This window comes from Sorex araneus, chromosome X (assembly GCF_027595985.1).
Source record: "Sorex araneus isolate mSorAra2 chromosome X, mSorAra2.pri, whole genome shotgun sequence".
In the NCBI taxonomy this organism is placed as follows: domain Eukaryota; kingdom Metazoa; phylum Chordata; class Mammalia; order Eulipotyphla; family Soricidae; genus Sorex; species Sorex araneus.
In genome coordinates, this window is record NC_073313.1 from 49,266,204 (window position 1) to 49,292,453 (window position 26,250).

The 26,250-nt window shown below is 41.9% G+C and overlaps 1 protein-coding gene across 3 annotated transcripts in view; it reads right to left on the reverse strand.

Moving 5' to 3' along the window:
- The window catches only part of SLC9A7 (solute carrier family 9 member A7), a 183,330-nt gene that overhangs the window by 16,102 nt on the left and 140,978 nt on the right, over positions 1-26,250 (reverse strand). For 2 of the 3 annotated variants that reach the window (XM_055120491.1, XM_004612898.2), the window contains exons 13-15: positions 19,880-19,939; positions 12,947-13,010; positions 1,811-1,893 (exon numbers count right to left, since the gene is read on the reverse strand). In XM_055120491.1, coding sequence (XP_054976466.1) covers positions 1,811-1,893; positions 12,947-13,010; positions 19,880-19,939 — 207 coding nt within the window. The remainder of the gene's footprint in view (positions 1-1,810; positions 1,894-12,946; positions 13,011-19,879; positions 19,940-26,250) is intronic. The other variant, XM_055120492.1, reaches the window with a different exon arrangement.

The following is a 26,250-nucleotide window of genomic DNA, read 5'->3' on the forward strand; positions in this document are numbered from 1 at the left end:
TTTAAGGCAAACAATGAGATGTTTTAATATGCATACTTATTGTGAAATGATTACCACAATCAAGTTAATTAGTATATCCATTGCCTCACATACTCACCTTTTTGTATCTATGTGAAAACGCTTAAGAACTCTCAGCAAATTTACATTAGCTATTGTCAGTACAATACATTACAGTATTGCCATCATGCTGTATATCAGGTATCCAGAACTTAAAAATTGTATATAGAAGTAAGATGATTTTTTGTCTTCTCTGCCTGCCTTATTTCGCTCAGCATAATGTTCTCTGATTCATACATGTTGAAAAATATTACTCCACTGAATATATAAAAATTTTCTTTTTTATTCAGTTATTTGGGATTTTCTGGGTTTGTTTTTGGGCCACACCCAGCTGTGCTCAAGGCTCACTCTTGGATCTGCATTAAAGGATCACTCCAGGCAGGCTTGGGGAACCATACAAGATCTTCCTTATATAGTTTTGGGGCCACTCCTAATAATGCCCATGGTTATCTTTGGGGCCTGTACTCAAAGGTCACTCCTGGTAGGTTCAGGGACCCTATGAAATGTGTGGGGATCAAACCTGAGTCAGCTGAGTGAAAGGCAAGTGCTTTACCCACTGTACTATCACTCCATCCCCATGGCCACTTACATTTTTATAAACTTTCTGAGGGTTGGGGCAACACCCACTGATTCTTAAGGGCTACTACTGACTCTGTGCTTAGTCGACTGCTCCCAGTGATGCTTGGGTGGGGTCTATGCAGTGCCTGAGACTGGACGGGGGTAGGCTGCACATAAGAGCTTTAGCCCCTGAACAATCCTCTCCAGGCCTGTACAATCTCTCTGGCCCTTGTTTTTGTACCATTTTTTTGTTCACACCTGGCAGTACTCAGGGATTTTTCCTGGCTCCACCCTCAGGGACCACTCCTGGTGGGCTCAGAGAACCATATGAAATGCCGGGGGTAGAACCCAGGTGAGCAATGTGCAAGGCAAGAACCCTACTCACTGTACTATCACTCCAGCCCATATTTTTCTACCTTTAAATATTTAACTCTTTTTTTTTGCTTTTTGGGTCACACCCAGCGATGCACAGGGGCTACTCCTGGCTCTTCACTCAGGAATTACCCCTGGCGGTGCTCAGGGGACCATATGGGATGCTGGGAATTGAACCTGGGTCAAGGCAATCGCCCTACCCGCTGTGCTATTGCTCCAGCCCCTAAATATTTAACTCTTATTTCAATTTTTAAAAAGTCAACATTTTCAAATTCTTTACAGATATATATATATACATATATATATAAACTACCCACCCTCTTTCTTAATTTTTCAGTTTAAGAAACCATGAAGTTCTAACTTTTGGGTTTGAACATTTCACCTAAACCTACCAAGAACAAAGTTATCTCTGCGTATGTCTCAGTTGTGCCAGGGTAAATTCCCACAAGTCTTGAAGTCAGCCAATGGAAACTTTCCTTGCTACATGGAAGATCTCACAAATATCCACCTACATTCCTGCCTGGCCAGCAGGATTCATTGTACACTTTGAATGAATAGCTCTGAAGTCTAGCATACATGAATCTAACAAGCATGATTTATGGGTCTAACAAGCAGAAATGATGTACAAATATTCTTCTTGACCAGAGAGATGCTCACCAGGGCATTCTATGGCTGAATAGTTATTGCATATGTCCCACCAGAGACTGACTAAATTTGTATATAAAACATTTCTCTTTCCTTACTCCTCAGAAGCCATTCATTGATAACAAAGGAATTCATCATCGATGCTTTACAACTGCTAGGAAGCCAATTAAAAGGATACTTATGGTCAAAGCTGTACCACAGCCTGAATAGCCACGCACTCTCCTGTTTTGTACGGTTCCCTCTGGCAGACTCTGGACCATCCTAGAAACAAAAAAGAGAGTCGATTCTGAGTAGAAGAAGAAAAGGTGTAGATATAGGCAAGGGGCATGAAAGACCAAGGAAGCAGATTCATTTTAAATCACATCTTCTGTCAGTTTCAAAGGAGGTCATATTTTGGAAAAATTGAGTTCACTCCAAAAAGCAGTTGACTCAGTCCTCAAAGTGAAAGAGCTTGGTGCTATCTGTAGGTAGATCAACTCATTCTAGTGTTGCTCACAGAAGAAGTGGAGACTTAAACTCTCAAAGCCCGTCTACCTTCCTAGTAGGAGTCACACCCCCATATCCTTAATTCAGATTGCTTCTAGAGTCTGGAACACCATTTCTTTTTTAATTTTATTTTTTTATTGAATCACTATGTGGAAAGTTACAAAGCATTCAGGCTTAAGTCTCAGTAATACAATGGTCGAACACCCATCCCTTCACCAGTGCACATATTCCACCATCAAGAACCCCAGTATACCTTCCGTCCCACCCCTACCCCTCCGTCTGTGTAGCTGATAATTTTCACTTTACTTTCTCTTTACTTTGATTACATTCAATATTTCCACAAAAAACTCACTATTATTGTTTGGAGTTCCCCCCCCCAAAAAAAAATCAGGCCTGCTGAAAAGGAAGCATTTGATAATTTGTTTTTCATTGCTGAGAATGAAGACATATGGGGTTTTGGGTTTCTGCCAGAAATTGCATCATTGCAAGCTCGTACCTCTCGTTAGTGGTCCTTATAAGATGGCGGTCGCCACGCCTTCAACCCCCCTCCCCGCCCTCGGAAAGGAAAAGTGGAGAGAGAAAAACCTTTCCCCTCCTGGGGCAGAATAAGGCCGTGGCTTGGTTCACAGTCTAGATACATTTCTGCAAGAAGCTGCTGGTACCAAAAGTAGTTTAGCTGGTCTCCAGGATCATGGTCATCTAGCAACAGAGAGGCCGCACATGTGTACGTGTGGCCACTTGGGTCACATCTTGGCGGAAAGCCTGGAACACCATTTCTTCTGCTCATCTATTTCCATGTACATATACTGCATGAATACCTATATTCATGTTTCAAGGCTTAGCACAAGGCCAGCTTCTCTGGGAACTGCTTCAATGCAAAGAGTCTTCTAGGAGGTATAGGTGTAAACACTCCAGGTGCTCCTCACAGACCACACAGGTCCAAATTCTAGTCCCACACCTGACCGTGCCACTGCCTTGCTGTGTGACTTTAGGTAAGTTCCCTAAACTTTATGTGCTTTGGGGTCTTCATCTATAAAACAGAGCTGTTAGTAATTACCTTTCTTGTGAGAGCATTAGGAGGCATAAAGAATTTTTATATTTAAAGCACTTAGGACAATATCTGCTATTCGGGAAGCACAAAATTACTGTCCCATTATTATTAGCCATGGTAATGCTTTAATGATTAAATGTTTTTGAAATATTTAGCACAGGGGCTGGAGCGATAGCACAGCGGGTAGGGCATTTGCCTTGCACGTGGCTGACCCGGGTTTGATTTCCAATAACAGTATTGCAAACCACAGTCCCTAAAAGGAATAAAACTAAAAAAGAAAAGTGCCTGCCATAGAGGCAGGATGAGGGTAAGAGGAAAACAAACAAGGGCCACTGGTGGAAGTGGACACTGGTGAAGGAAGGGATGGGTGTTCAGTGTACAACTGAAACTCAATCATGAACAACTTTGTAACTTTTTATTTCATAGTGATTCAATAAATTTTTTAAAATTATTCATTTAAAAAATGTTTGCTGGAGCTTCTCTCAAAGTGAGGGTCAGTCTGCACTGGAGCCAGGTAAAGATCAAACAAAGGAAGTGCACACATATGCTGCCAGAGCCCGTGTGCTGTCTGTGCCCATGTGTTGCTGCCAAGCACGTCACCCACATCCCCTCTCTTGAGGTGTACTTTCATACTTTCACACTTTAACACTGAAATGTGTACTGGGCCTCTTTCTCCACTCTAGTGAAGTCTGTGTTCTCTCTTAAGTTATTCTCTCTCTCCTGCCATCCCCTTTCCTCAAAACTTTTAAATAAAATCTGTTTTCACTTCAAAAAATATTTTTTGGTCAATGGTGCCAGAGTGCTAGTACAGTGGGCAGGGCATTTTCCTTGCACATGGCCAACCCACATTCGATTTCCAGCACCTATATGGTGCCCAACGCCCACCAGGAGTGATCCCCGAGTGCAGAGCCAGTAGAAAGTCCTGAGCACTGCTGTGTGTGATCCGAAAACAAAAGAAAAAGGTTTCTGTCAAGATAAAATGACATATATGGTATACAAGGTGTGAATCTGTTCCCTTTATATATGTAATGCAATATTATTACCACTGTTATGCTAGCTAACAACTTGATTATGCTGCCTAACACCCTAAAGGGGTGTGTGTATGTGGTGAAAACAATTCAGGTCTAGTCTCTTAGCAACTGTATAGCTTATAACACAACACTGTTGACTAGATTCACTATGTAGTGCTGTCCAGAACTTGTTAACGAGTTACAATTTTTATCTCTAAACACCATCTTTTCAATTCCCACATCTCTGGTAATCCCCACTCTACTCTATTTTTCTGGGTTACACCAAAGATATATTTTTCATTTTTGGATCACACCTGGTGACTTTCAGGATTTACTACTGGCTCCGCACTCAGAAATTCCTCCTGTTGGTGTTCTGTGGTCCATATAGGATGCCAGGAATCAAACCTGGGTTGGGCATGTGCAAAGCAAGCACCTTACTTACTGTACTATCTCTCTAGTCCTCACCACAGACTTTTTAACTGTTTTACTGACGATATTAATAGAAATTCCCTTTAAGAAAATAAGCACCAACTCTGTTTCTTGCTATTTTTGAACACTTAATAACTATTTCTTCTGCATTTATTGAGTGCCAACAGTGTGCTGGGCACCATGCTGCAACACACAACAGCACAAGTCTCTGCCCTGCACCTTGGAAAACGTGTCTCTTGAGGGGAAGGCACACAGATGCATGTAAGTCACAAATGTGATGAAGAAAAGGGAAGCAGACGAAAGAACTAAGATATGCAGAGATTCTATTTTTGATGTTTTCCCCCACTAGAACAAATGAATACTGATTTCTGGGTAGAGTTCTATTTAATTTTATTTCTATCATAAAAATTATACACATACGTTTTGAAGGTGGCTCCAATGCCGCTCAAACCCCTTGCACTCTCCTGAACCCAGCTCACAGTCACGCTTAGACAGCGTGCGGCTCAATACGCTAGGCAGGGAACTCTGCGTGTGACCCCTGCCGGACATCGCTGGCTATTTTGTAAGATTCGGATGGAGTGGCGTCAGCGGGACACAGAGGGACCGCAGCTGGACCCAGTCGCAGCGCTGCTGGGCATGGCACCACGGCAGCAGTGGGCACAGTGGCTCATCCACTACAGGGTGCTGCCCGCCAGTCACCGGGTGACCTGGGTCTCAGCATGGGTGTTCAACCTGGCACAGACTTTCAGCGACGGGGTCCTGCTCTGCCAGCTGCCCAGCAAACCTGCGGGTGCATTTCATCAATCTCAAGGAGATCAACCTGAAGGCACAGATGTCCCAGGTGGTTCCCAGAGATGCAGGCAGTGCATGTTTGTGTTGTCAGCGTGTGGATCATTACAACATCCAGCCAACCAAAAGCTTGCCTTCGGTAGACTGGGAACACCTGTAAGGACGATTAGAGGTCCCCCCAAAAGCCTCTGTCCCTGAGAGCCTGGCAAGCTACTGAGGATATCCCACCTGCATGGCAGAGCCTGGCAAGCTACCCATGACTTACTTAATATGCCAAAAACAGTAACAGTAACAACAATAACGTGCTCTCCATGTTCCTGGAGCGAGCAGACACTGTTGGGCTGGACTGGCACATGACAGGAACTAATGACAACATTACTGGTGCCCGCTTGAGGAATCTATGAACAACGGGATGATAGTGATAGTGATACACATACATTTTAAGTTATGGCCAGTACAATAATAAGAATAGCTAATAGGTTTGTTTTTCCAGAAATAGAACATGCATAGGCAGAATACTGCACTCCTTACCCACCAGATACTTCTAGATACCAATCCCTGCAGTCTGTGAATATGTCACATTATTCTGGCAAAAAGGGCTTTGTAGATGAACAAGTTTTCCAGCTTTGGCCTGATGTGACATATGAGCTCTTAAAACTGGAGGACAAGAGTCAGGCAGAGATAGCAATGATTTGAAGAATTTTAGGGACTCGCCCAGTTGTTGCTAGCTTTGAAGAGCCAGGAAATGCAGATGGCTTCTAGGAGCTGAGGCTGACACAGGGCCAAGGGCCAGTAAGGAAATGGGTCAGTCCTACAACCAAAAGGAAATGAATTCTACCAAAAACCTGAAAGAGCCTAGACGTGGCTTTTCCCTCAAAGGCCAATCTGGCCACCATCTGGATTTCAGCCTTGAGAAATTTGAACCAGAGAAACCTGCTGTGCCCACTAGCCATAAAACTGTGGTGCTTTAAGGCACTAAATTTGGGATTTTTTTTTAGAGCAGCCAAAGAAAATAAAGAACGAGCAAGAGTAAAATCAATGATGCAATCCAATTTGGTCTTTTGGCTGGGATGATAGGGCCAAGATTTCTGAGAAGAGGGTAATCACCAGATTCAAAAAGAGGAAACTGGGCTTGGAAGAAAGCTCAGTGGGCTGGAGTGCTTCAGGCACTGCATAATCCCCAGCACTGCTGAAAGCAGAAGCTGGGAGTAGCCTCTGAACACCACTGGGTGTGGACCCTCAACAAACCCAGAACATTTACACAGCGAATGAGAGATCCACAGTCTCTTGCAGGGCTGCCTAGATTGTCAAGTACATGGAACCCTTCTCGCAGACCCTTCTAAGGGGAAATTGTTGGTGAGTCTAGTTTGGGTTTCATGTCTCCAGCTATTGCCAAACTATGGGTCCAAGGGGAAACTGACAGTGTCACGAAGAGGTCAAGGATCCCCAAAGGAAAAGGAGCCAAGGTCTGACACCATATCACTTCTGAAGGCTCTACCCTCAATAACCTTAACCCTCATCATTTTATCACCAAGCCCATAAGGAGGAAATTCATGTCTGTTTACAGGATTCCCAGAGCCTGAAAGAATGACTGAAACGTTTCAGGTGTTCAATAAATATTTGTCACAGGAAGGAGTACAACAGTGTTCCTTTTGAACTTGGAAGAGAAGAAAAGGAATTAGCAGAAAGGGAAATGGGGGCGGGGTGTAGAGGGGGAGGGGAATCAGAAGAACAAAAAGAAAATCTGCAGAGGGAGAGGGGGAGGAGCAGAGGATATTAACAATCTGCGGAAAGATACTGACTTCGGCCAGGGGCAAAATCAGATTAAAGTGACTGGGAATCAAATTTCAGAGTGACAAAGAAAACACACACATACACACAAACAAACAAACAAACAAAAAAAACGGGAGGAGGAGGATTCAGACATTCAGACACAAACAGATCTGGCTTGCTCAGAAAGCGGCAGGTCATCGCAATTATAAAGAGCTGATTTTCTGCCGTTTCCATGGATATTTGCATGCGTGCCTGTGCGCATGCACTCCTTGCTCACAGTGGTTTGCCTTTTTCGACATCTCGCCAATATCCTGCCCGTGACCTTTTCCTGCTGAGACAATTGAGCCTAGATGAATTCTGATTCACGCTCTTAGCTGCCCCAAAGCAGCCTCATCCATGAGTGTGGGCCTGTGCGCTTGGGGAAGGAAGTGAATGAGGTGCCTGCATGTCCGGCCAAGAGAAACCTCATCTGGGTAAGGCAAGGAAGGTCCTCCCTTGAATGGGGTGTGAGGCCACCCCCAACCCCCAGGCAGCTTGCTTCCTTCCAGCTGGACCTGTTTTTGTTTTGGTTGCAAAGTCACCAAGCCATCCAGAGAAACAAAGCAGTTTTTTTGTTTTGTTTTGTTTGAATGAGTCAAGTTTGCCAGGAACATGAAGCTGAAGTCTGCAGATAATATCCTCACATTATGGCAAACATGCTAGCCAACAGCTCCTTTCTTGGCCCACGAGCTGACATGCTGCGGCACTGCAGCCGTACCTTTGTTAACTGTGGGTTTCTAGAAGCCAGCAGGAAAATCGCACTTGATGTTTTCCCATTCAAGATCACAGTTTTGTTTGTTTTAGTAAATTCACTCACAGAAGAGGGAAAAAAAACGAGATTAAGAGAACTGCCCTCTCTTTCCTAACGGGGAACAAACATCTGGACTTTCCAAACCTCTGATTTCAGTTGCATGACAACAGTGAGAGCGTGTGACCTGGATCCACTTCAGGGGGAAACTGCAAGAACCCAGGGTTTCACCCAAAAATGAAAAGGTCCATTTATTTCTGTTTTCCTATTTCTCATGACCACAGAATGCTACTCCCTGGCCTTGGAAAATAAGACCAAGAAGAGTTAGAGGAAAAGGGCCCCTTCTGCACAAGGGCTTAAGTCATATTTCTTATGACCACAGAATGCTACTCCCTGGCCTTGGAAAATCAGACCAAGAAGAGTTAGAGGAAAAGGGCCCCTTCTGCACAAGGGCTTAAGTCATTTTTCAAGAAGTTGTTTTAGGGAACTAAGATTAAGGTGACCTTTTTCCCTCTCCAGTCTAACAGCAATCTTGAAAGACTTCCAAATGCCAGGGGAAATTACTCTGAGGGCCCCCTGAATGACTGTGTCAGGCCTGGAAGGAGGTCAATGGGAAATCAGGGCACAGCCCCCAACTAGAGCTGGCTAAGCAAGGAAGGACCAAGAGAGGAAGCATCAGCAATAATGACTCACCGAACCTGGGGCAGGGTGCCCTCACTTAGTTGTCACTGCAGGGATGAAATGAGCTGCCAGAATCCTTAGCACATGAGACTCACTGCTTTTTCAAACATTTCCAGGGAAAAGTGACAGCAAGTTTTGCTACTGGATCTATTAATGTACCCAGTATCTCCATCTGAGGAGATGTGGAGCAAGCACAACTTCACAAAACCCACCATAACATTTCCTTTGCATATTACTGACATTTCCTTTGACTGGGGCAGAGCAGTGGCAACCAACATAAGGCCTTGGATGGTCGGTCTGGGAATAGTCAAGATCAAGTCTCTGAAAAATCTTGACCATCACATGCCTGCTTCAGTTACATTAACCAGTGGCTAAATAAGCAGCAGTACTACATTTAAAAATCTTGACCAACACTCTTGGAATTGGCCCATTTTTTTTACAAAGTTTCTCTTGACTGACTGAAGTACTGTGAAAGATGCTCTGGAACAGGACAGTGATACTTTACCAGAACCCTTGTTTTCCTATCGATGAAATAAAAAAAAAGTGTCCATCGTGCTCCACACCCAGGTTGTCTCAGGCAAGTTTCAACTTTTTCCAAGCTGCTATAGTTTAAATTTGATTCTGGGTGCAGAATTCTATATCCCCTGTTGATTGAAGCTCTTGATCAAAGCTGAAATAGTAGCTTTACAGAAAGAACCCCTCAGTTGCTTCAACGGCCAATTCTATCTGACCTCAAAGGTATTCAGGAACCTCATTAAAGTAGGTATCAAAATTCCCATGAAGCTCATTAAAAACTCTTCCACAGATGTCCTTAACTGTGTAAACCCCTTACGCAGAACTGTGTAAACTCCTTTCCTGGGCTGTGTAAACACCTTTTGCCTGGGTGACTCTAGTGGTGCTCACACACTAGATGGCTCTCCAGGTGGCTCTCTCTCGATGCCCATGTACGGTGCTCTCGAATTGCTTCCCCACCCAGGATGGCCGTTGCCTTCGGCAGATGAAGGATGAACAAGGGCCAGCTGGTTGGTGATCAGTTGCCGTTTATTCCATCTCTCATCTCTCCCAAACTCTCTGCTCGACTTTCTCCCCAACTTGCTCCACAACTCTCTCCAACTCTGCCCTACTCCTCTCTCTCTACCTCTCTACCTCTCTCTGCAGATCTCTCTACCTCTCTCTGCAGATCTCTCTACCTCTCTCTGCAGATCTCTCTACCTCTCTCTGCAGATCTCTCTACCTCTCTCTGCAGATCTCTCCACCTATCGCTCCAGCTCTCTCCAACTCTGCCACCAACTCCACATGCTCTCTCCCACTCTGCTCGCAACTCTGTCCCTCACTCTCCAACTGTATCTCTGCCTGAAGCTCCCATTCCGCCTCTAACTCTCTACCTCTTTTTTAACTCTTCTAAGCCACCACTTTTACCACCTCTTCTCTAACCATGCTTTCCAATCCACACCTCCCCACCCCCCAAACGCAATCAACAGGTTTTTCAAGCCTTCCTGACCACCTGCAGCCCACAGGGCAAAAAAGCACTTAAGGTGTGTTTCTCCTCTCCTTAGACCCGTAACTTAATTAAGAACTTAATTTTATTTCTGAATATTTGCCATTCTGTATGGATACAGTAGTCAACACAATTAGGCTTGTAGGGTGACTCTCTGGCAGACATCTCACCACAGACTCAGACTACAGTGCTCAGGCCGGATTAATCATTCCAAACCCTAGCAAGGTCCGAATCTAGTTATTACTTTTTGGATCATGACAGAATTTGCCCATGACTACGTTCTTAACTTATAGTTAAGCATTATGGCACGTTGGCCAGGCCCATTTCCATGCCAGGGTAGCTCACCGCTTGCCCTGGGTCCATCCAGTCCCTCCTCAGGACTCTCATTTGGGGGATGTAGGAAGAAAGGGCAACTGAGGCTTAAGTTGAGAGAGCAGATGTCCAGGAGGTAGTATTATCTGGAGTCAATTAACTACCAAGTTACAGGCATATCTTTTTAACTGTCTTCCTGTATCCACACAAAAAGCAATTTCTCTGAAATAACTAACCATGGAAAGGACACTATGGTGAAGAGAAAAACAATATTTATAAGTCAGTAGAGTCTGATTAGGAGACAAAGGTAATTGACAGGTTCGGGGAGCAATCAACAAACCCAAGCTCCCTGAGGCCAGAGAGGAAGGGCAAACCAATGTTATCCTACACATAACTTTTAGAGGTCACATCTTTGCATCCCACCAACACACAGAATGCTTTATCATGTTGTAACCTCCCCCGAAGGGAAAAAAAATCAAAAAAGCTATTGTGGCTCTAACACCCCCAAGCTCTGCATAGCACCGTCTTGTATAAGACTTGTTAAATACAATTTGGCAGATTTAGATCTTATGGAATCTGATTTATGTACACTAGATATAGTATCAGATGCAATGGTGAGTATAATTAAAACCTGACTTGAAGAAAAAGAAACATGACATGATTTCAGGGACAACACATGCATGTATAAGCAAAGCTTCCACCAGTACCTCTTGAATTGCTCCTCTTCTACTCATCAAATCCCTGTGTATTTCGCCAGCACTCAGTGCTGAATGATGAATGGGGCAGTTCATTGATTCTGAAGGCCAAATAAAATTTGGGCAAAAAATACTGGCTCCTACCATAGCTCTCCTTTTTCCTAATGACAGCCTGGTAAATGAGCAAAATCTAGAGACAAATTCATCTACTGGCCACTAAATAGGAATTACATAACAGCTAAAATACCTGTCTGCTGTTTTGTTAACACTCTTTATGTCCAACACTTATGAGATCTCTACTCATTGAATCTGACCTGGCACTAGCACCTCATCCTAAGTAATAAGAGATGTTGTGAGATTTTTAAGCCTACATCTGAAAAAGCAATGAAGCTTCTATACTACTTGTTGGGGTACTGGCTTTTGGATGTTGAACCATCATGTAAGAAGTGCAGTAACACCTAGCCATGCATAGGTATTCTGGTCAGCAATCCCATATTTGTGTCCTCCCAGCCCAGGTGCTAGGCCTGCATGCCAATGAGACTTGGGAATAATTCCAGCCCCAGCCTGATTTATATACTCTTGCATCTTCCTAGCCCAGGTTCCAGGCCTGCATGCCAACGAGACTTGGGAGAATTCCAGCTCCCAGGCTGATTTACCTTCAGTGTTCTTGGAGCACTGTCAATCCTACAATGCCCTTTCTAAGAAAATCCAAACATATCAAGGGAATCCACGAACAATTGAAATTGCTGCTCTTTGGTGGTAGGTGTGGTGTGGTAACACTGTACCATGTATCATATAAACATTGACATTCCTGTAAAATACTGCTAACTAAAATACTTTAAAAAATGAAATTTCTGTTTTTTTTCTTTTGGTTTGGAGGTCACACCCAGCAGTATTCAGGGCTTACTTCTGGCCCTGTGCTTAGGGATCATTCCTGCCAGGCATGGAGGGCTGTATGGGGTGCTGGGAATCAAACACCATTGGCTACAGCAAGGCAAATGCCCAACACTCTGGTCCCCAGAAATTAATGTGTTCTTCTCTATATTTGGGGTCAATCTGACATGCAATAACAACTTTAAAACAAAAACTTGGTCTCTACCAGGATTCTCTCTGCTCTGGGAGCTCTTTCCCATCCCCATATTATATGTGACCTTAGGGTTCTTCTCTTCACTGGCTCTATAGCTTCCCTTCCTAGGCTGTTACCAATGCCACCAACCTGCCCACACCTTAGATGGTTAGCCTTGCTCTGATGTTCAGTACCTACGTGGGTGAGGACTCCTAGTTACTAGACTGGTGGAGGGGGGGCAAGGCTCAGCAGGTGTAGACGATCCCAGATTCAGGAAATATGGAGATTCTGTAATCATCCAAGGTTCTTTTCTTTCATCCTCAGAATTACAAAGATGGATGACATCCATGGAAGGATTCAGAATGAATTATAGCAAGGCAATTACCAATGTATCCAATACATAAATTCTTTGAAGGTAGATAGCCAGAGACCTTTTAAAAAATACTCTTTTGGGGTAATTCACTCTCTTATCATTTAGGTACTCAGACTCTGGGTTCAACCTTCCCTCCATTACTCTAATTCTTTGATGATCCAAACTCTATCTTGGATGATTCAAACTCTAAACCTTCAGCTTCTAATCTGTGAAATGGGGATTTCAGTACTTACCATACAAGGTTCTTAAGATCAAAACAAAGGAATCTATGTAAACTGCCTTTGTGCAAAGTAAATGCTCAATACATTTCAGTTACTTTTAATAATGACTCTAATAATGGCAAGAAGCATCTTTTATGACTTACCCCTTGTAAGACTTGAAAGCTGTCATTGTTAGGTGGTGGGTCTTGATCAGGGTCAACACCAACTCTGTAAGTCACCAAAGCAAAAGGAGAAAAATGGAGAGAATTAGCTTAGAATATGGCAGCCATGCTGCTAAAGGTAGCCAGAGACCATCTTCCAGAAGCAGAAGGAGTGGTTAGCTAAAAGAAGAGGAAGGATGTCATGCATAAGTTGTGAGAAATAAGTTATATTCCACAGCTGATATCAGGGTTAGGAGAATAAATCAATCCTATATGATTACACCCTAAGCAGGGTTTCTTGGGACCACACCAGCTGGCAACTGTCCATCTGCCTTCCTGTGCCATAGGCCCTCTCTGCTGCTGCTTAACATTTGCCTTCACCTGGTTTTACTTTCCTAAACTTCTGCCTAAAATTTTTTGCTTTGCTTTTAGGCCACACCCAGTAGTGCTCAGGGCTCATTCCTGGCTCTGTGCTCAGGAATCACTACTGGTAGGCCTGGGGAACCATATGATGATGATGATCATCATCATCCCGTTGATTGTCGAATTTCTCAAGCGGTCTCAGTAACGTTTCCATTCGTCCTATTCCTGAGATGTCAGAAGCCTCTCTTTACTTGTCCTTCTCAACGATGCCACATTGGAGGCTCTTTCAGAGTCAGGGGAATGAGACCCATCATTGTTACAGGTTCTGGCATATGAGTACACCATGGGAAGTTTGCAAGGCTCTCCCATATGGAGGGGGAACCATATGGGGAGCCATAAATGGAACCTGGGATAGCTGTAAGCAAGGCAAGCACCCTACCTGCTGTACTCTATCTTTCTACCTCCTAATTAAAAAAGTTTTTCTATGTGCAAGGAAATGTCGATAGAATTTATAGCTTGAAAGCTTGTGTACCCACAGACATGACTATATGTCATCATTTTGATATACTTTGTTTGTTTGAGGGCAACACCCAGTTGTGTTCAGGGCTTACTCCTGACTCTGTGCTCAGGGATCACTGCTGCAAGTGCTTGGGGGACCACATGAGGTACTGGGGATGATCCTGGGTGGCTGTGTGCAAGGCAAACACCCTACCCACTGTACTGTCTATCTAACCCCTGCTGTTTTCTTTTTATTTGTCTATCCATTTATCTATCATATACTTTATTTTAAAATAAATTCAAATAAAGTTGCAAGGCTTTAGCATGCATTTCAGTAACTTTTCATTCTAGTGTACACACATATTCCTATAGACAATCTGAGAACTGGCACATTTGAGTCATCAACTGAAGGCAGAAAGGAAAGTAAAATGGCACATCCACTTACGAAACATACCATAAAAGTACTAGGTAGTCATTTTGACTTAGTAATATACATACTGTTGCTCTATGTACCAGATAATATTTTTTAATCTTGATACCTTCCTCATTCTGAGGCAGAAAATTGTGACACTTGATGACATGGATAACATGAGGCAACACAGGAGAAAACAAAAATGCCTTTAAAATTCTCTATTTTCCTTCATCATTCTGTGTTGCCAAGAATGGATGATACCATAAAAGGTGAAACTGAAGGGGCTGGAAAGATAGTACAGTGGGTAGGGCACTTGTCTGGTATGTGGCTTACCCGGGTTCAATCCCCAGCACCCCAGGGCTCACTGGAGTTTGATCACTGAGTACAGAACCAGGTGTAAGTTCTGAGCACTTCTAAGTGTGGCACAAATCCTGCCATCTCCCCCAAAAAACGGTAAAACTAAAACACAGCTTTTCATCAGGTCTGATTTGAGCTTGAAGAAAGGCTTCTAATGGCCTCAACCAAGGTGTTATTTGCAGTCCAGTACGAGGGCACTGATTTCAATAAGCAGATAGTGACTGTAGAGAGCCCCACCTGTGCCTTACTTTTCCTTCCCTCCTCCCTCTTGGCCACCTCTGATGCCTGAGATGTTTCTCAGGAAAAGAAGCTAATGTAAAAGTAGACTAGAAGAAAGCACACATGACAGAAGATAAGCCTCTCTCAACATCATGGTTTGTATCCCCCTGGAAAAGGGGGTTATGAAAGAAAGGTAACAGTTACCCCAAATTTTGCTGAAGAAAAAAATAATTTAAATTCACAAGATAAATTCACATATCCCACAAGTATGTTACGGAAGGCCTTTTCTGCTATTCACAGTTCTAAGCACCTAGGTAAAATCTATAATATACCTAGTGCGAAATTTCTTCCTCATGGGCCTGAAGTTTGATGGTACTGGTGCAGTAAATTAGGCAAACTACTGAGTTTGAAGACTGCTTCCCTGCAGGGGTCTCTGAGGTGGATGGAGGTTGGTTCTCACAGCTGGACATCAGTCAGGGATCTTTGGACAACAAATCTCAGAGATTTTCTGACATGAAACCTATCCAATTCAAGAAGACCTCAGGGCTACTCACAATTGTCACTCAACAGCCTTGAACATCAAAGTAGCTAACCAAAGCGGTAAAGGAGAGGGTCACCTATAGAATTCTGAGCTGTTGACCTTGAACCTGTAACTACTTTTAGAATCTCTCATGTACATTATATGTATAGGGAAGTGCTCTATTCAGTGGTTTTTGTCAGTATTTATAAGATTAGGAATCCAAATATGAAGATGTGACAAATTCTAGTTGCTAGGAATCAGCTGGAATCCTTCTGGGGATTCAAGAGCAGTCTGAATGCACTCCACTTCATGCAACCACTTCATGGCAAATAAATAAAAGAAATTTAGAACCCAGCTACTGATTTTTTTCCCTGTTTTTGTTTTTGGCTCACACTCAGAAGTGCTCAGGTCTGCATTCAGGGATTACTCCTAGTAGGCTCATGGTTCTGGGTCTGGGTTGGCCCATGCGAAGCAAATGGCACCCCCCGCCCCCTGTTCTGTGTTATTGCTCCAGTCCATATGCCCAACTACTCTTAAGATGGATCTCTACTGAGGAAAAATTTTGTTTAACAAGAATGCAAATAAATTCTCCTTATAATAATACCTGCTTTAAAAAGACTGGAATTTTACTATTTCCATTTAAGTCACTGCACTCTTTGCGGAACTATGGAGCCAGAGTTTTTTCACCTAAGGCCAGAAAGAGTCCAGAATGCAAAACTATAAAAGCACAAAACATTGGAATAACTTGATGCATTCAGAAAATTAGGGCCACCCTAACCTCATCCCAAATTCATAATACTTGATGCTTTGTGTGCCCATGTGTGTGTCTGTGTATGTGTGTGTTTGTGTGTGTGAAACAAGAATGATTCTACCTCTGCAATGCCAGAACTTTCTGTACTGATGGAAGTGTTCTGGATCTATAATGGCCTAGTGGCCTCTGTGGTAGCTACCACCTAGTGTGGCCACTGAGTACTTGAAATGTGACTTGTACAATTCAGGATCTGAACTTGATATTTTATTTGCTTTTAATTATGCAATAGCTACATTTGGCTAGAGGCTACCCAATTAGACAGTGAGTATGCTATGCCACACTAATTCTAGCCACATGTCTCTCTGTAAGCATCACTTTTTTCATTGAAAAGAGGGACAATATTTGCAACCTTTTGCTTTCTCCATTATTCTATTCATGATTCTCTCCATGATCTTGTAGAGATACAACTCCAAGCCCCATAAATATTGAGTATAATTTTTATTTTATGGGAGGTTGGGGCATACCTGGTGATGCTCAAGGATTACTTCTGGCTCTGCACTCAGGAATCACTCCTGGCAGTGCTCAGGGAATCATTTGGGATTCCAAGGATCGAACACAGGTCAGCAGTGTGCAAGGCAAATGCCCTAACCACTCTGGCCCGTAAGTACAGCATGTCTTAAACTGATTACTTACATAGTAGAGAGGCTTGCTTTATCGATACATAAAATAAGTTTTAAAACCACCATAAAACCCTTCTTACAAATAAATAACACCCTTTAAACACAAGACAAATCACAGAATTAGAAAACTACTTCCCACTCCTAGCATAACAATTGTTTCAAACAAGGCTCATCAATGCATTATTTTATTGGTACATAAGGTACCAGTAAAATCGGCTTCTGAGAATGAGGATACTCATGATGTGATGGGGTCTCTCTGCAGCAATGCTTCCCACAATGTGGACACCTTCCTGGGGGCCTCTGGAACAGTTGAGAGGACTTGTAGTAGTGGTGCAATCAGGGAATACTCTCTGTTTGCTTCCTCAAAGAAGGTAGATTTTCAGGGGACTCAGTGACTTTTTTTTAGATTTTATTTGGTCTAACCCAAATTTACTTGGAGGTAGACCAAACTTATTGGGGGCAGACCAAATAAATCTGGGAACATCTGGAAAGGGAAAATCTATACCCTTACATTAGAGACAATGAGTCTAAAGTAATCAAAAGTGACATCACAAAGAAGATACAACCTGACAATACACCACGTGATATGATCCAAAAAGAAATGTGAAAAATCACTTTGAAAATAATGATGATCTTTTTCAAGTTATGATAAAAATATATTACAAAAATCTAGATTATAGGATACTCTGTGAGACCACTATCTTGCATATTTTTGAAAATAAAACTTCAATGTGCTAATAAACACAAAAGGGTGGTGGTGGGGAAATGCTCTAGAAGTAAAATAATGTAAATCAGTCAAACAGATGTGCTCACACTGGGCTGAAAAAAGTACAGAAGATGAATCATTTCCCCTTTAGGGAATGAATCACTTATGTACATTCTGATTACCCACTATATAAAATGCCAGGAAATCTCAAAAATTTTAGAAATTATAGTTTGAACATTATCTTTCAAAAATGTAAATGACACTGAATAATTTGAGGAGCATGAGATGTATGCCATCATATCATATGAAACCCAAACCACCAGATCACACTCTGAAGTCTCTCATGTACCACGTCAAATAACTGCTTGGCCTAAAGCACCTTCCTCTGAAAGGCTATTTCTTTGCAGCTTGTTTGGCACCTAAAGATTGGTCTCCTAACAATCACAGATATATGTGGTATTTGATTTTTTGGTTTGGGGATAACACCCAGCAGTGCTCAGAGCTTCATCTTGGCTTTGCACTGAAGAATCACTCCTGGCAGGCTTGGAGGACCATATAGGATGCCCGGGATCTAACCCAGATCCACTGTGTGGAAGGCAATGGGGGAAAGGTTGTATCTAGAAAGCTTAAGTCCTTCAATTAATTTTACGCATTAAATAATGCATATCTATATGCATTATGAATCTGTGCCTGTAAATTATTCATCTATGGCTATATATGTTAGTATCAATTCAGGGTCTGGGGACAGCCACAAAATACATACCCTATGAAATGTATCACTGCTTTCACCACTGATTTCAAAGTGATATATATAAAGATTATATCCTATAATGCTATAATCTCTATCATAACTTGAAACAAAATGACAAGATAGAATTCAAGCCCATTTTGCATCTGATTTTTCTATCAGCACCCAGAATCAGCAGGAAAGCATCCTAACAAAGATACAGAAATAAAAAAGTGTTTACTCTGATTGCCTAGCATCAAGGCTGTTAAGCATAAACAAATCACAAACTTGGATTGGCACTGAGAAACAAAACATATTAGGGGAGTCATTAGTAATCCTTTGATTTCTAAAATACTGTTTTCATTGTATGTTCTGATTCACCATGATAAGACACTAGCAACTATACATACCTACAAATATACTGCATACTATACATACTGCACATGCTATATCCATGTATACATAATTTAAAAACAATGACAACATTAGTGACTGATGAAGATGATGTAAGCCATACTCCAGTCATGGCTGAAATATGAAATTCTAGTCCACTTTAAATCTCTGTTTTCTAGATGATTGTTGTTGGGGACGGGCCTAGGCACCCCTGCTCTGTCCCTGTAAACAAGGACTGGGTGAGGAGGGGGCCTAGGCACCCCCTACCTTAGTTCCTGTAAACGGGAATGAGTATGGAGAAACGTGGCATGAGGGCGAGTCATCCCCTGACAGCTGGCCTTGACAGGAGGCTGAAGGGCCACCATGCTCTGGCGGCCAGCCTGGAAAGGGGGTCGAAGGGCCACCATGCTCTGGCAGCTGGACTCAAGAGGAGGCTGAAGGGAGGATTAGCTTGCATCTGCCATGGCCATGCTCAAGGCCACATCTGCTTTCCCATGTTTCTCAAGGCTGAGAGAAGGAACCGAAAAACAAGTAATATTGGCAAAAATAAAGGTGCCTGCACCGCTTGATTAATAATGTTTATGCCACTTATGTAACCTGCTGATCGTTGCTAAAAAAAGACTATATCAACCCGCTTGGATTTCAATAAACTTGCTGTATGCTGCATACTGCATACAGTCCTCCCTAACCCACTCAACTCTCATTCCCTCTCTCCAGCCGAGGTTCAAGTTGGCTGCGGGGGCCGCAGCAGATTGTAATCTGGATTTTATGGAGAACATGTTGGTGCTTGGGAAATGGGCTGTTCTTTTTTTTTTTTTTTTTTTTTGCTTTTTGGGTCACACCTGGCGATGTGCAGGGGTTACTCCTGGCTCTACACTCAGGAATCACTCCTGGCAGTGCTCAGGGGACCATATGGGATGCTGGGATTCAAACCCGGGTCGGCCGCGTGCAAGGCAAACGCCCTACCCACTGTGCTATCGCTCCAGCCCCAAAATGGGCTGTTCTTAACATTAAGCTCTGTTGTACAAGGAGGAGACACTTGTCAGCTCTGACTCTGGTGGAAAATCTATTTTCAAAAATTTGAGCAAAGAAGACAGAATCTCAGGAACACTGACACACAAAAAAATCAACTCAGTCAAAAGGAAGGAAAAAATGATTAGATTGACCTAACCTCCTGTCATTTTGTTAAAAGGGGCAGGAGGTTGGCACACACAGAGAGGGGGAAAAATCAAACATAAAGAGAAACACTTCAAGTTAGGAAGAGAAAAGCCAGGCCTGGTTAATTTGTTTCTAGAATGCCCTTCTGTCACCTGAAGTACTGCCATCGGTGTCCGCTCTGGTCCTCTTCGGAGGGCTCCTCAACGCCAACTCTGAGCAGAAGAAGGGAATGTAAGTGTGACAGGGACAGCAGGGGTGCCAGGCATTCTGGGCACACAACCTGAACCAGGGCCATCAAAGAATAAACTGTCTTATTTTTACCATCAATCAATACCTTCGCTGAAATGCTAATCATTCTCTGAAATCCAGAGAGGGAAACAGGCTATTAGATTTAAATTTAAAGCAACCTAGGAGTCCAGGTCAAATGAGGAGAAATTAGGAGTGAAAATTATCTCCTCAAAATGTATTATAATGAAATTCAAGGAATACATGCAACTTGGTGAAAAATAAATTTATACCAGCTTTCAGGAACTCAGCTGCTTCAGGTTAAAGAAAGAAAAAGTAGTAAAAAAGTCAAACACCAGAAAACAGAAAATCGTCACTAAACAGGCTTTGCAGTGTTCATAAACATTTTTTATACGTATTTGACAGAAAAAGCAAAAAGCACCATATTACTGAAAATAGCAACAGTGCTTAGGAAAACAAAGATGGTCTTTTAGTCTTTGGCAAGTAAACACACTGTCCACAGGTTCAACCCAAAGGTAAAGAATCCAAGTTCTGCTATTCTCTTTACCTTGTGGCCTTGTAGTTGATGGGGATTCATTTTCACCTTCGCTAATAATTGCTATGTTATTCAGAGTATATATTAACTTCACCATCATATCAAGAGGACAGTTTCATAACGATAGCACTATTGACATTATTTGGGCCCCATGTCTCTGTAACAGCATGCCAGTTATTCCCCTTCACCCAGTTAAGCAACAAAATGTATCTCTAAACAATGCCAAGTGCCCCTTGTGGGGGTACAAAATTGCCTTCATTTGAGAACTACACCACAGAGTTACATAGTCTTTTTTTTCTTTACGTTATGGGGCCATGGCTGGAGGTGCTCAGGGATCATTCCCAGCTCAATGTTTGGGGGCTGCTCCTTCAGGAACCATGGATGCTGGAGAGTGGAAAACTCCCACATGGTAAGCATGTGCTCATCCAATTCATCTGTGTTTCTGGCCCAAACCACATGTTCTCAATGAGGGAAGAGTGATATTTCGTCTACAGGTATGAAAATTTGGGTGAGTTGAACAAAAATATATTAAATGGTTTGTGTCCCTTCCTCTAGAGCATTGAAATACATAAAATTTCAGGAAAAATATTTAAAAGACTCCCTTATGGAGGTAAAAGTAAAAGAAAGTCGGAGAAACACTCTAGTAAACAATCCTCAAATTCTCACATCCTCAGAAATGTGCAAGTGATAACGTGATGCTTCTTATGGCCATTTTTAGTTCTTTGTACTGAATAGGACTCTAATATTACTGTATTGACAAGATTATAACAAATTATAGAAAAGCAAGCTAGATTCTATTAATGTAAGATTCACTCGTGATAATAGTAATGGTAGTAGTACAAATGCTTTGAATAGGACAATTACATAATAGCTAAACTAGACCAAGTGTGACAAATAGCACATTTGATACGAGAAATTTTTTACCAGATTTATTTGTTAGCACATTTTCTTTTTTTGTATATGAATACATTTCAATTGAATCCCCGTGAACTATAGTTAAAAGCTTTCATGTTCGCGTATCAGTCACAAAATGATCGAACATCCAACCCCCCACTAGTGCACATTTTCTACCACCAATATCCCCAGTATCCCATCCCCCTTCCCAACTGTCCCCCTGCCTCTATGGCAGACAATTTCCCCATACTTTCTCTTGACTTTCGGGCATTATGGTGTGCAATATAGATACTGAGAGGCTATCACATTTGGTCCTTTATCTACTTTGAGCACACATCTCCCATCCCAAATGTTTTCTCCAACCATTGTTGACTTTGTGATCTCTTCTCTATTCCAGCTGCCTTCTCCCCCAGCTCATGAGGCAGGTTTCCAACTATGAGGCAATATTCCTGGCCCTTGTGTCTAATGTCCTTGGGTGTCAGAATCATATTATGTTATTTTATATTCCACATGAGTACAGTCATCTATGTCTGTCCCTCTCTTTATGACTCATTTCACTTAGCATGATATTCTCCATGACCATTCACTTATAAGCAAATTTCATAACTTCATCTTTCCTAACAGCTGCATAGTATTCCACTGTGTAGATATACCAAAGTTTCTTTAACCAGTTATCTGTTCCCAGGCACTTAGGCTGTTTCCAGATTCTGGCTATTGTGAACAGTGCTGCAATGAACATAGAGGTGCAGATGTCATTTCTACTGTGCTTTTTTGCACCCTCAGGATATTTCCCAGAAGTGCTATTGCAGGATCATATGGAAGCTCAATTTCTAGTTTTTGAAGGAATGCCCATATTGTTTTCCAAAAAGGCTGGACCAGTTGGCATTCCTACCAACAATGAAAGAGTTCCTTTCTCCCCACATCCGTGTCAGCACTGGTTGTTCTTGTTCTTTTTGACGTATGCCAGTCTCTGTGTGTTACCACATTTTCTTTCATACTAGTATAGCCACACATTTAAGTGATGAAAACTGAGTCAAAAGGTTAAACAAGTTGACTAGCATTAAAAAGGAAGAAAATAGTAGAGCAAGATTGAAGCTATGGCTCTTAGAACTGAGTCTTAGCTCTCCATTGCACAGGAGAGTCTTTTCATTGCACAGGAGAGTCTTTTATTATAACGTACTGTCCTTAAATTCTTTCAAAAGATCTGGTTACAAATGCAGTTACATAAAAATTTCAGAGTTTCTCTTGTCTTTACTCTTTATCTTTCAAAGAACTTTATCACAAATTCTAACCAAATTATACTGATTAGTGCCCTTATTTGTCCTTGGGTTATCGTATTACTGCATTCTGGGGCATAAGGATAACCACGGTACATGGCATTCTACCCAGTACTATCACCACCATTTCATATGTGTATATATATGCATAGTTCATTAGAAGATGAGGTTTCCAAGAGGTCTAAGCTGCCAAAATTAGCTCAAGATTCATATGAAGCTCATCTGCTGATATAATCCCACAGTCCTTTATTTTTGAGCTACCAAAATTATGGCCTTTGTGAACAGCAATGTTTGCTCAGGAGAAATAAGGATAATACAATATCATTTGTTCATTAAGAGAAAACAAGTTGAGCATTTTGGTACTACTTTTAAAATATCAATCACAAAATACCAATTAATAAAGCTAAGTTGGATTTCTGTAAAACAGTGGCCTGGCTTTTAATTTCATAGTCAGACTTGAAATTAGCCATGGAAAAAGTGATAGCTAACTCCTAGTCATTGATGATGGAACTCTCAATCCTGGGCTTGGGCTTGCCTTCTGAAGAGCTACTTATCTCCAAGCTCATCAGAGCCACTGTCAGCATCTAGAGAATGAACAAGTAGGCATTTATCTTACTGAAGTCACAAAGGTAATAACAAAAACAAACACACAGAATGACAATACTGAGCTTTGGCCAGGGGTTAGTGAGATGTTCTAAATTAACTTCAAATCAAAACCTGGTTTAAAGAAATAATTCATGATAACTGAGTAACACCAAAAACCACAAGCTAGAAAGACCAGTTAATTTCATTACCTAATTTCAGAGGGAGTTTCTTTTGATATCATCTCTGTAAATGTCAGTTTCTACATTTACTTAGTCACTATTTATATGCATTTGGAAAACTGCAATGGGCTGATAACATGTATTTTTCATCAACAGTACGTTTTTTAAATCTTTCAGGTCATTTTTATTTTTTAATTTGTATATGTATATATATTAATGAATCACTGTGGGGTATAGTTACAGACTTAAAAACTTTCGTGCTTACATTTCAGTCATACAATGGTCGAGTGCCCATTCCTCCACCAGTGCCCATTTTCCACCACCAATGGCCCCAGCATCCCTCCCACCACCTCCACCCCATCCTCCCCCCACCCCACCCCGCCTCTGTAGCAGGGCATTCCCTTTTGCTCTTTCTCTCTTTATGGAAGCTGTGGTTTGCAACAGACATATTGAGTGGCCATCATTCGGTCTGTAGTCTATTTTCAGCACGCATCTCCCATCCTGAGTAGGCCCTCCAAGCACCCCATACTTGGTGGTCCCTTCTTTATCTGAGCTGCTTTCCCCCCCAGCATATGAGGCTGGCTTCCAAGCCGTGGAGCAATACTCCTGGTATTCATCTCTACTATTCTTGGGTGTAAGTCTCCCATTCTCATCAACAGTACATTTTACTTCATATATTATCTGGGTAGAGATGAACAGAAAGAAGGAAATAAAGATAGGAGTGAAAAATAACAGAAAATCAATGAAATAAAAATTTAGTTTTTTTTATAAAAACCTATAAAAACTGACAATCTAGCAAGAGTTAAATAAAAGAAGATACAATTTACCAATATAAGTAATGAGACTAGGGCTATCACTCTAGAGTTTACAGACATCACAAGGGTTTGTAAGTTAATGCTATGAACAATATCAAAGACAAGAGGAAATTGATCAATTCCAATAACTACCACAATTCACCCAAGGTCAAAGAGTTCACCTGAATAGCTCTACATCTATCAAAGAAATTAGTGTTGTAGAGGACCTGACAGTGCTACTCGAGAAATGCACACAACTTACAAGAATACCAGCTCTATAACAATCTCTTCCAGAAAACAGAAAAGTATAAAATATAATACAACTCCTTTTATGAGGGCAGAGTACTCAGATAAGAAAATGATTACAAACAGCAGAAAAAACATCTGCACTTCTATGTTTATTGCAGTATTATTCACAATAGGCAGAATCAGGAAACAACTTGTGAGTCCGAGAACAGATGACCAGGTAAAGAAATGATGGCACATCTACACAATGGAATACTACACAGCCATCAGGGAAAATGAAGTCATGAAAGTCACTTATAAATGAGTAGGCACAGAGAGTATCGTGCTGAGAGAAATGAGTCAGAAAAAGAGGGACAGACATAGAATGACTGCATTCATTTGTGGAATATGAAAAAATATAGTATGAGACTAATACCCAAGGACAGTTGAAATGGAGGGTTCAGAATTGGAAGCTTGCCACAAATGTGTGTATGGGGGGATGGGGATGGGCAGGGAAGTTAGCATAGAGAAGGGATCACTATGACAATAATAGTTGGAAATGACCACTCTAAATGAGAACTGAGTACTAAAAGTAGATACCTGGTAATCTTTCAGAACCTGTACTGCATACCATAATGCCCAAAAGGAAAGAGAGAGTGAGAGAGAATAAAGTGCCTGTCATAGAGGCAGGCTGGTTGGGGGGCAGAAGGAAACTGAGGACATTGGAGGTGGGCTAAGGGACACTGGTGAAGGAACAGGTGTTATAACATCGTACGATGAAATCCAATCATAAACAACTCTGTAACTGGTATCTCATGGTAGCACTGTAGCACTGTCGTCCCATTGTTCATCGATTTGCTCAAGCAGGCACCAGTAACGTCTCCATTGTGAGACTTGTTGTTACTGTTTTGGGCATATCGAATACGCTACGGGGAGCTTGCCAGGCTCTGCCATGTGGGCGAGATACTCTCGGTAGCTTGCCAGGCTCTCTGAGAGGGATGGAAGAATCGAACCCAGGTCGGCTGCATGCAAGGCAAACGCCCCACCTGCTCTGCTATCACTCCAACCCATGGTGATTCAATAAAAATTAAAAATTAAAATCATAAAGGCAATATGAAAAAAAGAAAACCACATACCAATATCCCTCTTGAATATAGTCACCAAACTCCTTAACACAACATATAAGTTAATAGAATTTAGCAATAAGTTAAAAATGCACACCATAATTAAGTGGGCTTGTTTTAGAAAAGCTGGTTCAGAAATTAATCAGTGTAAGCCTATATATGAAATATGTAATCAAAAACAAAATCATTTGATCATATTATTAGATCCAGGGAACGCATCTGATAAAATTTGACATCTACTCATAAAAACCGTCAGAACACCAGCAATAGCTGGAAAGTTCTTCAGTTTGACAAACCTCTACAAAAATCCTATAGCTAACATCAGTATTTACTGGATAAAAATGGAATATTTACCTCTTACAATGGGAAACAAGACAAGGATTTCCACTTGCATCACTCTTATTCAACAGAGTATTGAAAGTCCTACCCAGAGTAATAAGCCAAAAAGGAGGGGATGGGAGAAGGCAGTGGTTGGAAAGAAAGAAAAAATATCATCTGTTTACAAATGGATATAATGGTCTATACAGATAATCCCAAAGATTGGGCCAGAGCAACAGTATAGTAGGTAGCGCAATTTTCTTGCATGCAGGCCACCTGGGTTCTATTCTCAGTACCTAATATAGTTCGTTGAGCTTGCCAGGAGTGATTCCTGATAGCAGAGTCA